At 47.2% G+C, this 18,075-nt stretch overlaps 1 protein-coding gene across 1 annotated transcript in view; it reads left to right on the plus strand.

Annotated features, from left to right (window-relative positions):
- The window catches only part of LOC135545385 (transcriptional regulator ATRX-like), a 101,905-nt gene that overhangs the window by 26,190 nt on the left and 57,640 nt on the right, over positions 1-18,075 (plus strand). The window contains 7 exon segments of the mRNA XM_064972992.1: positions 1,358-1,467; positions 4,413-4,559; positions 5,180-5,357; positions 5,453-5,590; positions 7,661-7,836; positions 8,229-8,346; positions 9,689-9,819. Of these exon segments, the coding sequence (XP_064829064.1) occupies positions 1,358-1,467; positions 4,413-4,559; positions 5,180-5,357; positions 5,453-5,590; positions 7,661-7,836; positions 8,229-8,346; positions 9,689-9,819 (998 nt within the window).

The raw sequence follows: 18,075 nt of genomic DNA on the forward strand, positions 1-18,075 counted from the left end.
AGTAGCTGTTGTAGTAGCAGCAGCAGCAGCAGTAGCAGTAGTAGTAACAGTAATGGTTGCAGTTGTAGTAGCAGTAGTAGTAACAGTAGCAGCAGTAGTAGTAACAGTAATGGTTGCAGTTGTAGTAGCAGCAGCAGTAGCAGCAGTAGTAGTAACAGTGGTAGTAGTATTAGCCGAAGTAGTAGTAACAGTGGTAGTAGTAGTAGCAGAAGTAGTAGTAACAGTGGTAGTAGTAGTAGCAGAAGTAGTAGTAACAGTGGTAGTAGTAGTAGTAGTAGTAGTAGTAGTAGTAACAGTAGCAGCGGTAGTAGTAATAATAGTGGTAGTAACAGTAGTAGTAGTACCCGTAGTAGTAGTAGTAGTAGTTGTAGCAGCAGCAGCAGTAGTAGCAACAGTAGTAGTAGCTGTTGTGGTAGCAGCATTAGCAACAGTAATGGTTGCAGTTGTAGTAGCAACAGTAGCAGCAGTAGTAGTAACAGTGTTAGTAGTATTAGCAGAAGTAGTAGTAACAGTGGTAGTAGTGGTATCAGAAGTAGTAGTAACAGTGGTGGTAGTAGTAGTAGTAACAGTCGTAGTAGTAGTAGTAGCAGCAGTAGTTGTAACAGTGGTAGTAGTGGTATCAGAAGTAGTTGTAACAGTGGTGGTAGTAGTAGTAGTAGTAGTAACAGTGGTAGTAGTAGTAGTGGTAGTAGTAGTAGTAGTAGTAGTAGTAGTAGTAGTAACAGTAGTAACAGTAGCAGCAGTAGTAGTAGTAATAGTGGTAGTAACAGTAGTAGTAGTAGAAACGGTACTACCCGTAGTCGTAGTAGCAGCATTAGTAGTAGTAGTAGTAGAAACGGTAGTATCAGTAGTAGTAGTAGTAGTAGTAGTAGTAGTAGCAGCATTAGTAGTAGTAGTAGTGGTAGTAGTAGCAGCATTAGTAACAGTAGTAGTAGTAGGATCAGTAGTAGCAGTTGTAGTAACAGCAATAGTAGTAGTAACTGTAGTTGTAGCACCAGTAGCATCAGTAGTAGTCGTGGTAACAGTAGTAGTAAAAGTAGTAGCAGTTACAGCAGTTGTAGCAGTAGTAGTTGTTGTTGTAGTAGTAACATTTACATTACATTTTACATTTAGGTCATTTAGCAGACGCTCTTATCCAGAGCGACTTACAAATTGGTGAATTCACCTTCTGACAGTAACAGTAGTAGTAGTAGTAGTAGTAGTGGTATCAATGTTTGTCTTTAATCATGTTGATTGTTTATGGTGAAAACAAGGTTGTTCGTCTTTTACTCACTTATCAAGTCAATGCCATGCTTCATGGGTTCAGTGCTGCCAACAATGGTAGGATTTCTGTCGTCTGAGCTTTCTGTCTCTCTAGGGGTCCAGTTCATGTGGGACTGCTGTTGTGAGTCGGTGAAGAAAACCAACAAGAACTCTGGTTCTGGATGTATCCTGGCTCACTGTATGGGCCTGGGAAAAACACTGCAGGTCTGTACCACTCATCCCTTCACCTGTGTCGTGGTAATGTCCTGTATTACTAAGCATTGAGAGAGCAAAGCACACATGTCAGAGTTGCACACAAGTCAGAGTTGTATCATAAAGTCCGTCTTTAATTATATATGAGCTTCACCATAGTCCTGTTTGACTCTCAGATCAATTCAGTGTCTATAAATGAATTCTCTGAGAGTGCTTACAAAACAGTTCTTCGTGTCATTTATAGCCAAGACACACCCATCTCAACTCACATGACGAAACACAGATCTTTGGAACATTACAAAGGAATACTTTACTTGAGAGAGGAGTATCCCATAGCCAGACAGCATTAGCTATAAATTATCGTTCAGTTTGCTCTCTTTGACAAGGTTCTAATCTCATTCTTGGTACCACTTAGGACCAAAACATTACCTCATCCAATGGCATATATCAATTGTCAATTCTAGATACTCCCATCTGAAATCCATCCCCCCTGGACAAGCTCACGGAGACAGTGAGCCTCTTAGGTCATAGACTAGATCAAGATAAGGGCAACCTCAGAGGGGAAAAAGAAGATATCCTAATGACATCTCACATAAGCATTGTTATGTTTATAAAACATCTTATTTATCAATATTACCTAACTAATTCTGACGCAACATCTGTTTCTCTGGCCGGTAGACTGGGGTCTCTGGCCGGTGGACTGGGGTCTCTGGCTGGTGGACTGGGGTAGACTGTGGTCTCTGGCCGGTGGACTGTGGTCTCTGGCCGGTGGACTGTGGTCTCTGGCCTGTGGACTGTGGTCTCTGGCCGGTGGACTGTGGTCTCTGGCCGGTGGACTGTGGTCTCTGGCCGGTGGACTGTGGTCTCTGGCCGGTGGACTGTGGTCTCTGGCCGGCGGACTGTGGTCTCTGGCCGGCGGACTGTGGTCTCTGGCCGGCGGACTGCTGGTTGTCTTCCTATAGAATGGGATTTTTCTGGGTTGTGGGAGGAGCATAATGTTTCCCTTCAATCCCAACCATTTATCTCATCTGACCCTCATTACGTACTTTGACCACTAGATGGTAACCCTACTCCACACTACTGCTGTGTGACAAGTTAGACTTCTCTCTCTGTGTATATATCTATACTGTATCTAACCCTGTTTATACCACAAGGTGGTAACCCTACTCCACACACTACTGCTGTGTGACAAGTTAGACTTCTCTCTCTATGTGTATATATCTATACTGTATCTAACCCTGTTTATACCACAAGGTGGTAACCCTACTCCACACACTACTGCTGTGTGACAAGTTAGACTTATCGCTCTATGTGTATATACAGTAGTGCTTAGTCACCACTTAAAAAGATGAGAGGCCTGTATTTATCATAGGTACACTTCAACTATTACAGACAAAATGAGAAAAAAATCCAGAAAATCAAAATTGTAGGATTTTTAATGAATTTATTTGCTTATTATGGTGGAAAATAAATAAGTATTTGGTCAATAACAAAAGTTTCTTAATACTTAATACTAGTCTTCACAAGGTTTTCACACACTGTTGCTGGTATTTTGGCCCATTCCTCCATGCAGATCTCCTTTAGAGCAGTGATGTTTTGGGGCTGTTGCTGGGCAACACAGACTTTCAACTCCCTCCAAAGATTTTCTATGGGGTTGAGATCTGGAGACTGGCTAGGCCACTCCAGGACCTTGAAATGCTTCTTACGAAGCCACTCCTTCATTGCCCGGGCAGTGTGTTTGGGATCATTGTCATGCTGAAAGACCCAGCCACGTTTCATCTTCAATGCCCTTTCTGATGGAAGGAGGTTTTCACTCAAAATCTCACGATACATGGCCCCTTTCATTCTTTCCTTCACATGGATCAGTTGCCCTCTTCCCTTTGCAGAAAAACAGCCCCAAAGCATGATGTTTCCACCCCCATGCTTCACAGTAGGCATGGCGTTCTTTGGATGCAACTCAGCATTCTTTGTCCTCCAAACACGACGAGTTGAGTTTTTACCAAAAAGTTATATTTTGGTTTCATCTGACCATATGACATTCTCTCAATCTTCTTCTGGATCATCCAAATGCTCTCTAGCAAACTTCAGACGGGCCTGGACATGTACTGGCTTAAGCAGGGGGACACGTCTGGCACTGCAGGATTTGAGTCCCTGGCGGCGTAGTGTGTTACTGATGGTAGGCTTTGTTACTTTGGTCCCAGCTCTCTGCAGGTCATTCACTCGGTCCCCCCATGTGCTTCTGGGATTTTTGCTCACCGTTCTTGTGATCATTTTGACCCCACGGGGTGAGATCTTGCGTGGAGCCCCAGATCGGGGGAGATTATCAGTGGTCTTGTATGACTTTCATTTCCTAATAATTGCTCCCACAGTTGATTTCTTCAAACCAAGCTGCTTACCTATTGCAGATTCAGTCTTCCCAGCCTGGTGCAGGTCTACAATTTTGTTTCTGGTGTCCTTTGACATTTCTTTGGTCTTGGCCATAGTGGAGTTTGGAATGTGATTTTTTTGAGGTTGTGGACAGGTGTCTTTTTTTACTGATAACAAGTTCAAACAGGTGCCATTAATACAGGTAACGAGTAGAGGACAGAGGAGCCTCTTAAAGAAGAAGTTACAGGTCTGTGAGAGCCAGAAATCTTGCTTGTTTGTAGGTGACCAAATACTTATTTTCCACCATAATTTGCAAATAAATTCTTTAAAAGTGTGTGATTTTCTTGATTTTTTTTTTTTCCCCTCATTTTGTCTGTCACAGTTGAAGTGTACCTATGATGAAAATTACAGGCCTCTCATCTTTTTAAGTGGGAGAACTTGCACAATTGGTGGCTGACGAAATACTTTTTTGCCCTACTGTATCTATACTGTATCTAACCCTGTCTATACCACTAGGTGGTAACCCTACTCCACACACTACTGATATGTGTATATATCTATACTGTATCTAACCCTGTTTATACCACTAGGTGGTAACCCTACTCCACACACTACTGCTGTGTGAAAAGTTAGACTTCTCCACTGCTCTGATCGTCTGTCCTCTCAACACCGTTCTCAACTGGCTCAACGAGTTTGAGAAGTGGCAGTACGGCTTCAAGGACGAGGAGAGTTTAGAGGTACACACTTACGCTGATATACCTGTGTGTCTTTATGCTGTCTGTGTGTCTACGCTGTCTGTGTGTCTACGCTGTCTGTGTGTCTTTACGCTGTCTGTGTGTCTTTACGCTGTCTGTGTGTCTTTACGCTGTCTGTGTGTCTTTACGCTGTCTGTGTGTCTTTACGCTGTCTGTGTGTCTTTACGCTGTCTGTGTGTCTTTACGCTGTCTGTGTGTCTACGCTGTCTGTGTGTCTACGCTGTCTGTGTGTCTACGCTGTCTGTGTGTCTACGCTGTCTGTGTGTCTACGCTGTCTGTGTGTCTTTACGCTGTCTGTGTGTCTTTACGCTGTCTGTGTGTCTTTACGCTGTCTGTGTGTCTTTACGCTGTCTGTGTGTCTTTACGCTGTCTGTGTGTCTTTACGCTGTCTGTGTGTCTACGCTGTCTGTGTGTCTACGCTGTCTGTGTGTCTTTACGCTGTCTGTGTGTCTTTACGCTGTCTGTGTGTCTTTACGCTGTCTGTGTGTCTTTACGCTGTCTGTGTGTCTACGCTGTCTGTGTGTCTTTACGCTGTCTGTGTGTCTTTACGCTGTCTGTGTGTCTTTACGCTGTCTGTGTGTCTTTACGCTGTCTGTCACTAGGTGACGGAGCTGGCCACGGTGAAGCGTCCTCAGGAGAGAGCGTCTGCCCTGCAGCAGTGGCAGGAGGATGGAGGAATCATGATCATTGGCTATGAGATGTACCGGAACCTCACACAGGGTAGAAACATCAAGAGCAAGAAACTCAAAGAGACCTTCCAGAAGACCCTGGTTGACCCAGGTAGGTAGAGGACACACACACACACACACACACAGTTATTTCTTGTATCCAGTTTCTTCTCAACTCTCTCTGCTCTGTGTTGTCTCCCTCCCCAGGCCCAGACTTTGTGATCTGTGATGAGGGCCACATCTTGAAGAACGAGGCGTCGGCCATCTCTAAAGCCATGAACTCCATCAAGACCCGACGGAGAGTGGTGCTCACCGGCACTCCGCTGCAGAACAACCTCATAGAGTGTATGTCCATTACTTCCTGTTATATCCAGACCGCTGGCCTACAGGGCATTCGGAAATAATTCAGACCCCTGGACTTTTAACACATATTGTTACGTTACAACCTTACTCTAAAATGGATTTTTAAAAAGCCCCCCCATCAATCTACACATAATGACTAAGCAAAAACAGGTTTAGACATTTTTGCTAATTCATAAAAAAATACAGAACTGAAAAATCACAAGTACATTTAGTATTCAGACCCTTTACTCACTTTGTTGAAACGCCTTTGGCAGCGACTACAGAGTCTTCTTGGAAATGACGCTACAAGCTTGGCACACCTGTATTTGGGGAGTTTCCTCTTTGGTTGGTGGAGGGCCTAAAAGCCCTCCCAGGTCCACCCATGACTGTGCCCTTGCCCAGTCAAGTGTTGTCCTTAAGCCATTTTGCCACAACTTTTGAAGTACGCTTGGGGCATTGTCCATTTGGAAGACCCATTTGCGACCAAGCTTTAACTTCCTGACTGATGTCTTGAGATGTTGCTTCAATATATCCACATAGTTTTCCAGCCTCATGATGCCATCTATTTTGTGAAATGCACCAATCCCTCCTGCAGCAAAGCACCCCCACAACATGATGCTGCCACCCCCGTGCTTCACGGTTGGGATGGTGTTCTTCGGCTTGCAAGCCTCCACCTTTTTTCTCCAAACTTAACAATGGTCATTATGGCCAAACAGTTCTATTTTTGTTTCATCAGACCAGAGGACATTTCTCCAAAAAGTACGATCTTTGTCCCCATGTGCAGTTGCAAACCGTAGTCTGGCTTTTTTATGGCGGTTTTGGAGCAATGGCTTCTTCCCTGCTGAGTGGCCTTTCAGGTTATGTCCATATAGGACTCGTTTTACTGTGGATATAGATTATTTTGTACCTGTTTCCTCCAGCATCTTCACAAGGTCCTTTGCTGTTGTTTTGGCATTGATTTGCACCTTCCGCACCAAAGTACATTCATCTCTAGGAGACAAAACATGTCTCCTTCCTGAGCGGTATGACAGCTGCGTGGTCCTATGGTGTTTATACTTGCGTACTATTGTTTGTACAGACAAACGTGCTACCTTCAGCCATTTGGAAATTGCTTCCAAGGATGAACCAGACTTGTGGAGGTCTACAGTGTTTTTTTCTGAGGTCTTGGCTGATTTCTTTTGATTTTTCCATGATGTCAAGCAAAGAGGCACTGAGTTTGAAGGTAGGCCTTGAAATACATCCACAGGTACACCTCCAATTGCCACAAATGATGTCAATTAGCCTATCAGAAGCTTCTAAAGCCATGACATTCAACTTAGTGTACGTAATATTCTGACCCACTGGAATTGTGATACAGTGAATTATAAGTGAAATAATCTGTCTGTAACAATTGTTGGAAAAAATGACTTTTGTCATGCACAAAGTAGATGCCCTAACCGACTTGCCAAAACTTTAGTTTGTTATCAAGAAATTTGTGGAGTGGTTGAAAAATGAGTTTTAATGACTCCAACCTAAGTGTATGTAAACTTCCGACTTCAACTTTACCTCCATAAGGTCCTTCAGTGAATTATTGAATTCTAAATTCACATAGAGTTGTGAGTTCTAGATATGTCACTGAAAGCAAGTCTGAGCAGATCTGTTCTATGTGAGATAATTCTACGCCTTCGTTAGATTTCTTTCTACCTTTTTACTTGATTTTTTAAATTATTTTTTGACACCAGCTCCAAACAGCTGAAAAATACTATATTTTGATTTTGGTTATATTTGGTTATAAATACAGTGTTGTACAATCCAGGTGTGAAATCTCTTAGGAGAGACGACTCCCAGCTGGAGTCGCTGCCAAAGATGATTCTAACATGTATTGACTCGGGGGAATACTTATAAAATCAAGATATATTACGGTTTCATTTTTTATTTTTATTTTAGGGATATAATTCCACTTTGACATTACCAAGATTGTTGACAAACAAATGACAGTGGAATTAACTTTAATGCCACTTCGTAACACAACAAAATGTGAAGAAATCTGAGGGGAGGGTGAATACTTATGTTGTGTGTGTGTGCCCTGTCCAGACCACTGCATGGTGAACTTCATCAAGGAGAACCTGCTGGGGTCAGTGAAGGAGTTCAGGAACCGTTTTGTCAACCCCATCCAGAACGGGCAGGCAGCAGACTCCACAGACCAGGATGTACGGATCATGAAGAAGAGGGCTCACATCCTCTACGAGATGCTCAATGGATGTGTTCAGGTAACACTGTTGAAACACTATATAACACTGTGTGATGTTCGCCTCTTGAAGGAGCACTCAATGGTAGGATTTGGCTTTTCAACTGTCCCCCTCTCCACAGAGACGCTACAATTGTGTTAACCTCTCTCTCTCTCTGCTCTCTCTGCTCTCTCTCTCTCTGCTCTCTCTCTCTCTGCTCGCTCTCTCTCTGCTCTCTCTGCTCTTTCTCCTCTTTCTCTGCTCTCGTTCTCTGCTCTCTCTGCTATTTCTCCTCTTTCTCTGCTCCCGTTCTCTGCTCCCGTTCTCTGCTCTCTCTCTTTCTCTGCTCTCGTTCTCTGCTCTCTCTCCTCTTTCTCTGCTCCCGTTCTCTGCTCTCTCTCCTCCTCTCTCTCTGCTCTCTGCTCTCTCTCCAGAGAAGAGACTACTCTGCCCTGACCAAGTTCCTGCCTCCTAAACATGAGTACGTTGTGTCCGTCAGAGTCACGCCCATCCAGTGTACTCTATACCGACACTACCTGGAGCACTTAACAGGTACACACTAACCCCTACCTTACCTCGTGTACACTACAGATCCTACCTGGAGGATTGTACTTCTGTGTGTTTTAAGAGGGAGAGAAGGTTACCAGAGGTCTGCTCTCTAGTCTAAATGGTTCAATATGACCCATATTACCAGAGATCTGGTCTCTAGTCTAAACGGTTCAATATGACCCAGAGATCTGGTCTCTTGTCTAAATGGTTCAATATGACCCAGAGGTCTGGTCTCTAGTCTAAACGGTTCAGCATGACCCAGAGGTCTGGTCTAAACGGTTCAACATGACCCAGAGGTCTGGTCTCTAGTCTAAACGGTTCAACATGACCCAGAGGTCTGGTCTAAACGGTTCAACATGACCCAGAGGTCTGGTCTCTAGTCTAAACGGTTCAACGTGACCCAGAGGTCTGGTCTCTAGTCTAAACGGTTCAACATGACCCAGAGGTCTGGTCTCTAGTCTAAACGGTTCAATATGTTCCCACAGCATGATGCTGCCACCACCATGCTTCACCGTAGGGATGGTGCAAGGTTTCCTCCAGACATGATGCTGCCACCACCATGCTTCACCGTAGGGATGGTGCAAGGTTTCCTCCAGACATGATGCTGCCACCACCATGCTTCACCGTAGGGATGGTGCAAGGTTTCCTCCAGACATGATGCTGCCACCACCATGCTTCACCGTAGGGATGGTGCAAGGTTTCGTCCTGACGTGATGCTTGGCATTCTTGGTGGTTCCAAATTTCTTCCATTTAAGAATGATTGAGGCTATTGTGTTCTTGGGGGACCTTCAATGCTGCAGAAATGTTTTGGCACGCTTCCCCAGATCGGCGCCTCGACACAATCCTGTCTCGGAGCTCTACGGACAATTCCTTCGACCTCATGGCTTGGTTTTGCTCTGACATGCACTGTCAACTGTGAGACCTTCTATAGACAGATGTGTGCCTTTCCAAATCAAGTTCAATCAATTGAATTTACTACAGCTGGACTCCAACTTGTAGAAACATCTCAATGATCAATGGAAACAGGATGCACCTGAGCTCAAATACAAGTCTCAAAGGAAAGGGTCTGAATACTTATGTAAATAAGATATTTCTGTTTTTTTTATTTGAAATTTGCGTAACATTTGTAACCTGTTTTTTTTTTCTTTTTTTTTCATTAGTGTAGATTGAGGAATACATTTAATTTAATCCATTTTAGAATAAGGCTGTAACATTTAACAATCCTGCCTTCAGTGCCTCTTACGTAGTTCTGGTGTTGATGTGAAGGAGTGGTACCTTACTCAGCCGTGGTTGGTTTGACACACACGTTCTCTCTCTCCTCCCTCTCTGCGTGTGTCTGGGGCAGGTACGGGGAATGTGGTGGAGGGGGGTCGGGGTCGAGCCGGGACCAAACTCTTCCAGGACTTCCAGATGCTCAGTAGAATCTGGACCCATCCCTGGTGCCTGCAGCTGGACTACATCAGCAAGGAAAACAAGGTACACACAGACGGACTCGCACACACTCATCAGTTAAGAAAACAGGTTGAGGGGAACGAGACGGGTCTGTATCAGCTGCCCCAACCCCACAAACAGACACGCTTCACTAAACCCCAGGAGAACATACTAACACGCTTCACTAAACCCCAGGAGAACACACTAACACGCTACACTAAACCCCAGGAGAACACACTAACACGCTACACTAAACCCCAGGGGAACACACTAACACACGCTACACTAAACCCCAGGAGAACACACTAACACACGCTACACTAAACCCCAGGGGAACACACTAACACGCTACACTAAACCCCAGGAGAACACACTAACACGCGCTACACTAAACCCCAGGGGAACACACACGCTACACTAAACCCCAGGGGAACACACTAACACGCTACACTAAACCCCAGGAGAACACACTAACACGCTACACTAAACCCCTGGAGAACACACTAACACGCTACACTAAACCCCAGGAGAACACACTAACACGCTACACTAAACCCCAGGAGAACACACTAACACGCTACACTAAACCCCAGGAGAACACACTAACACGCGCTACACTAAACCCCCGGGGAACACACTAACACGCTACACTAAACCCCAGGAGAACACACTAACACGCGCTACACTAAACCCCAGGGGAACACACTAACACGCGCTACACTAAACCCCAGGAGAACACACTAACACGCTACACTAAACCCCAGGGGAACACACTAACACGCGCTACACTAAACCCCAGGGGAACACACTAACACGCTACACTAAACCCCAGGAGAACACACTAACACGCGCTACACTAAACCCCAGGGAACACACTAACACGCTACACTAAACCCCAGGGGAACACACTAACACGCTACACTAAACCCCAGGAGAACACACTAACACGCGCTACACTAAACCCCAGGAGAACACACTAACACGCTACACTAAACCCCAGGGGAACACACTAACACACGCTACACTAAACCCCAGGAGAACACACTAACACGCGCTACACTAAACCCCAGGAGAACACACTAACACGCGCTACACTAAACCCCAGGGGAACACACTAACACGCGCTACACTAAACCCCAGGGGAACACACTAACACGCGCTACACTAAACCCCAGGGGAACACACTAACACGCTACACTAAACCCCAGGGGAACACACTAACACGCGCTACACTAAACCCCAGGGGAACACACTAACACGCGCTACACTAAACCCCAGGGAACACACTAACACGCGCTACACTAAACCCAAAGGGAACACACTAACACGCGCTACACTAAACCCCAGGGGAACACACTAACACGCGCTACACTAAACCCCAGGGGAACACACTAACACACGCTACACTAAACCCCAGGAACACACTAACACGCTACACTAAACCCCAGGGGAACACACTAACACGCGCTACACTAAACCCCAGGGGAACACACTAACACGCGCTACACTAAACCCCAGGGGAACACACTAACACGCTACACTAAACCCCAGGAGAACACACTAACACACGCTACACTAAACCCCAGGGGAACACACTAACACACGTTACACTAAACCCCAGGAGAACACACTAACACACGCTACACTAAACCCCAGGGGAACACACTAACACGTTACACTAAACCCCAGGGGAACACACTAACACGCGCTACACTAAACCCCAGGGGAACACACTAACACGCTACACTAAACCCCAGGAGAACACACTAACACACGCTACACTAAACCCCAGGGAACACACTAACACACGTTACACTAAACCCCAGGAGAACACACTAACACACGCTACACTAAACCCCAGGGGAACACACTAACACGCTACACTAAACCCCAGGAGAACACACTAACACACGCTACACTAAACCCCAGGGGAACACACTAACACACGTTACACTAAACCCCAGGGGAACACACTAACACACGTTACACTAAACCCCAGGGGAACACACTAACACACGCTACACTAAACCCCAGGGGAACACACTAACACACGTTACACTAAACCCCAGGGGAACACACTAACACGTTACACTAAACCCCAGGGGAACACACTAACACGTTACACTAAACCCCAGGGGAACACACTAACACGCGTTACACTAAACCCCAGGGGAACACACTAACACGCGCTACACTAAACCCCAGGGGAACACACTAACACGCGCTACACTAAACCCCAGGGGAACACACTAACACGCGATACACTAAACCCCAGGTGAACACACTAACACGCTACACTAAACCCCAGGGGAACACACTAACACGCTACACTAAACCCCAGGAGAACACACTAACACGCTTAAACCCCAGGGGAACACACTAACACGCTACACTAAACCCCAGGGGAACACACTAACACGCGCTACACTAAACCCCAGGAGAACACACTAACACACCCTACACTAAACCCCAGGGGAACACACTAACACGCGCTACACTAAACCCCAGGGGAACACACTAACACGCTACACTAAACCCCAGGGGAACACACTAACACGCTACACTAAACCCCAGGGGAACACACTAACACGCTACACTAAACCCCAGGGGAACACACTAACACGCTACACTAAACCCCAGGGGAACACACTAACACGCTACACTAAACCCCAGGGGAACACACTAACACGCTACACTAAACCCCAGGGGAACACACTAACACGCTACACTAAACCCCAGGAGAACTCACTAACACGCTACACTAAACCCCAGGGGAACACACTAACACGCTACACTAAACCCCAGGGGAACACACTAACACGCTACACTAAACCCCAGGGGAACACACTAACACGCTACACTAAACCCCAGGGGAACACACTAACACACGCTACACTAAACCCCAGGAGAACACACTAACACGCTACACTAAACCCCAGGGGAACACACTAACACGCTACACTAAACCCCAGGGGAACACACTAACACGCTACACTAAACCCCAGGGGAACACGCGCTACACTAAACCCCAGGGGAACACACTAACACGCTACACTAAACCCCAGGGGAACACACTAACACGCTACACTAAACCCCAGGAGAACACACTAACACGCGTTACACTAAACCCCAGGAGAACACACTAACACACGCTACACTAAACCCCAGGGGAACACACTAACACACGCTACACTAAACCCCAGGGGAACACACTAACACGCGTTACACTAAACCCCAGGAGAACACACTAACACACGCTACACTAAACCCCAGGGGAACACACTAACACGCGTTACACTAAACCCCAGGAGAACACACTAACACACGCTACACTAAACCCCAGGGGAACACACTAACACGCGTTACACTAAACCCCAGGGGAACACACTAACACACGCTACACTAAACCCCAGGGGAACACACTAACACACGTTACACTAAACCCCAGGGGAACACACTAACACGCTACACTAAACCCCAGGGGAACACACTAACACGCTACACTAAACCCCAGGAGAACACACTAACACGCTACACTAAACCCCAGGAGAACACACTAACACGCTACACTAAACCCCAGGGGAACACACTAACACGCCCTACACTAAACCCCAGGAGAACACACTAACACGCTACACTAAACCCCAGGAGAACACACTAACACGCTACACTAAACCCCAGGAGAACACACTAACACGCTACACTAAACCCCAGGGGAACACACTAACACGCGCTACACTAAACCCCAGGGGAACACACTAACACGCGCTACACTAAACCCCAGGGGAACACACTAACACGCTACACTAAACCCCAGGGGAACACACTAACACGCTCACACTAAACCCCAGGAGAACACACTAACACGCGCTACACTAAACCCCAGGAGAACACACTAACACGCGCTACACTAAACCCCAGGAGAACACACTAACACGCTACACTAAACCCCAGGAGAACACACTAACACGCTACACTAAACCCCAGGAGAACACACTAACACACGCTACACTAAACCCCAGGAGAACACACTAACACGCCACTAAACCCCAGGAGAACACACTAACACGCTACACAAACCCCAGGAGAACACACTAACACGCTACACTAAACCCCAGGGAACACACTAACACACGCTACACTAAACCCCAGGAGAACACACTAACACGCTACACTAAACCCCAGGAGAACACACTAACACGCTACACTAAACCCCAGGAGAACACACTAACACGCCACTAAACCCCAGGAGAACACACTAACACGCGCTACACTAAACCCCAGGGAACACACTAACACGCTACACGCTAACCCAGGAGAACACACTAACACACGCTACACTAAACCCCAGGAGAACACACTAACACACGCTACACTAAACCCCAGGGGAACACACTAACACGCGTTACACTAAACCCCAGGAGAACACACTAACACGCGCTACACTAAACCCCAGGGGAACACACTAACACGTTACACTAAACCCCAGGGGAACACACTAACACGTTACGCTAAACCCCAGGGGAACACACTAACACGTTACACTAAACCCCAGGGGAACACACTAACACGCTACACTAAACCCCAGGAGAACACACTAACACACGCTACACTAAACCCCAGGGGAACACACTAACACGCGTTACACTAAACCCCAGGGGAACACACTAACACGTTACGCTAAACCCCAGGGGAACACACTAACACGCGCTACACTAAACCCCAGGGGAACACACTAACACGCTACGCTAAACCCCAGGAGAACACACTAACACGCTACACTAAACCCCAGGGGAACACACTAACACGCTACACTAAACCCCAGGGGAACACACTAACACGCTACACTGAACCCCAGGGGAACACACTAACACGCGCTACACTAAACCCCAGGGGAACACACTAACACGCTACACTAAACCCCAGGGGAACACACTAACACGCGTTACACTAAACCCCAGGGGAACACACTAACACGTTACGCTAAACCCCAGGGGAACACACTAACACGCTACGCTAAACCCCAGGAGAACACACTAACACGCGCTACACAAACCCCAGGGGAACACACTAACACGCTACACTAAACCCCAGGAGAACACACTAACACGCTACACAAACCCCAGGGGAACACACTAACACGCTACACTAAACCCCAGGGGAACACACTAACACGTTACGCTAAACCCCAGGAGAACACACTAACACGCGCTACACTAAACCCCAGGGGAACACACTAACACGTTACGCTAAACCCCAGGGGAACACACTAACACGTTACGCTAAACCCCAGGGAACACACTAACACCCCAAACCCCAGGGAACACACTAACACGCGCTACACTAAACCCCAGGGGAACACACTAACACGCTACACTAAACCCCAAACACACTAACACGCCACTAAACCCCAGGAGAACACACTAACACGCTACACTAAACCCCAGGAGAACACACTAACACGCTACACTAAACCCCAGGGAACACACTAACACGAACTAAACCCCAGGAGAACACACTAACACGTTACGCTAAACCCCAGGAGAACACACTAACACGCTAAAACCCCAGGAGAACACACTAACACGCTAAAACCCCAGGGAACACACTAACACACGCTACACTAAACCCCAGGAGAACACACTAACACGCGCTACACTAAACCCCAGGGGAACACACTAACACGCTACACTAAACCCCAGGGAACACACTAACACGCGCTACACTAAACCCCAGGGGAACACACTAACACGCGCTACACTAAACCCCAGGGGAACACACTAACACGCTACACTAAACCCCAGGAGAACACACTAACACACGCTACACTAAACCCCAGGGGAACACACTAACACGCGTTACACTAAACCCCAGGGGAACACACTAACAGGTTACGCTAAACCCCAGGGGAACACACTAACACGTTACGCTAAACCCCAGGAGAACACACTAACACACGCTACGCTAAACCCCAGGGGAACACACTAACACGCGTTACACTAAACCCCAGGAGAACACACTAACACACGCTACACTAAACCCCAGGGGAACACACTAACACGCGTTACACTAAACCCCAGGGGAACACACTAACACGTTACGCTAAACCCCAGGGGAACACACTAACACGTTACACTAAACCCCAGGGGAACACACTAACACGCTACACTAAACCCCAGGAGAACACACTAACACACGCTACACTAAACCCCAGGGGAACACACTAACACGCGTTACACTAAACCCCAGGGGAACACACTAACACGTTACGCTAAACCCCAGGGAACACACTAACACGCTACGCTAAACCCCAGGGAACACACTAACACGTAAACCCCAGGAGAACACACTAACACGCGCTACACTAAACCCCAGGGGAACACACTAACACGTTACTAAACACACACTACACTACACTAAACCCCAGGAGAACACACTAACACGAACACACTAACACGCTACACTAAACCCCACACACTAAACGCTACCCCAGGAGAACACACTAACACGCTACACTAAACCCCAGGAGAACACACTAACACGCTACACTAAACCCCAGGGGAACACACTAACACGCTACACTAAACCCCAGGAGAACACACTAACACGTTACGCTAAACCCCAGGAGAACACACTAACACGCTACACTAAACCCCAGGAGAACACACTAACACGCTACACTAAACCCCAGGGGAACACACTAACACGCGCTACACTAAACCCCAGGGGAACACACTAACACGTTACGCTAAACCCCAGGGGAACACACTAACACGCTACACTAAACCCCAGGAGAACACACTAACACGCGCTACACTAAACCCCAGGGGAACACACTAACACGCTACACTAAACCCCAGGGGAACACACTAACACGCTACACTAAACCCCAGGAGAACACACTAACACGCTACACTAAACCCCAGGAGAACACACTAACACGCTACACTAAACCCCAGGGGAACACACTAACACGCTACACTAAACCCCAGGAGAACACACTAACACGCGCTACACTAAACCCCAGGAGAACACACTAACACGCTACGCTAAACCCCAGGAACACACTAACACGAACAAACCCCACACACTAACACACGCTACACTAAACCCCAGGAGAACACACTAACACACGCTACACTAAACCCCAGGGGAACACACTAACATGCTACACTAAACCCCAGGAGAACACACTAACACGCTAAAAACCCCAGGAGAACACACTAACACGCTACACTAAACCCCAGGGGAACACACTAACACACCCACTAAACCCCAGGAGAACACACTAACACGCGCTAACAAACACACACTAACACGCTACACTAAACCCCAGGGGAACACACTAACACGCGCTAAAACCCCAGGGGAACACACTAACACGCGCTACACTAAACCCCAGGGAACACACTAACACGCTACACTAAACCCCACACTAACACACGGGGAACACACTAACACGCGCACTACCCCACACACTAAACCCCAGGGAACACACTAACACGCTACACTAACACCCCAGGAAACCCCAGGACTAACACACTAACACGCTACACTAAACCCCAGGGAACACACTAACACGCGCTACGCTAAACCCCAGGGAACACACTAACACACGCTACACTAAACCCCAGGAGAACACACTAACACGCGCTACACTAAACCCCAGGGGAACACACTAACACGCCAGCACACTACACTAAACCCCAGGGGAACACACTAACACGCCACTAAGGGAACACACTAACACCCCAGGAGAACACACTAACACGCGTTACACTAAACCCCAGGGGAACACACTAACACGCTACACTAAACCCCAGGGGAACACATTAACACCCCCCCAGGGAACACACTAACACGTTACACTAAACACCCCCAGGGGAACACACTAACACGCTACGCTAAACCCCAGGGAACACACTAACACCCCAGGGAACACACTAAACCCCAGGGGAACACACTAACACGCTACACTAAACCCCAGGGAACACACTAACACGCTACACTAAACCCCAGGGGAACACACTAACACGTTACACTAAACCCCAGGGAACACACTAACACGCTACACTAAACCCCAGGAGAACACACTAACACGGGGAGAACACACTAACACGCTACACTAAACCCCAGGGGAACACACTAACACGGAGAACACACTAACACGCACACACTAAACCCCAGGGGAACACACTAACACGCGCACACTAACACGCTACACTAAACCCCAGGAGAACACACTAACACTAAAAACCCCAGGGAACACACTAACACGCTAAACCCCACACACTAACACGC

This window comes from Oncorhynchus masou, chromosome 9 (genome assembly GCF_036934945.1).
Source record: "Oncorhynchus masou masou isolate Uvic2021 chromosome 9, UVic_Omas_1.1, whole genome shotgun sequence".
NCBI lineage: Eukaryota > Metazoa > Chordata > Actinopteri > Salmoniformes > Salmonidae > Oncorhynchus > Oncorhynchus masou.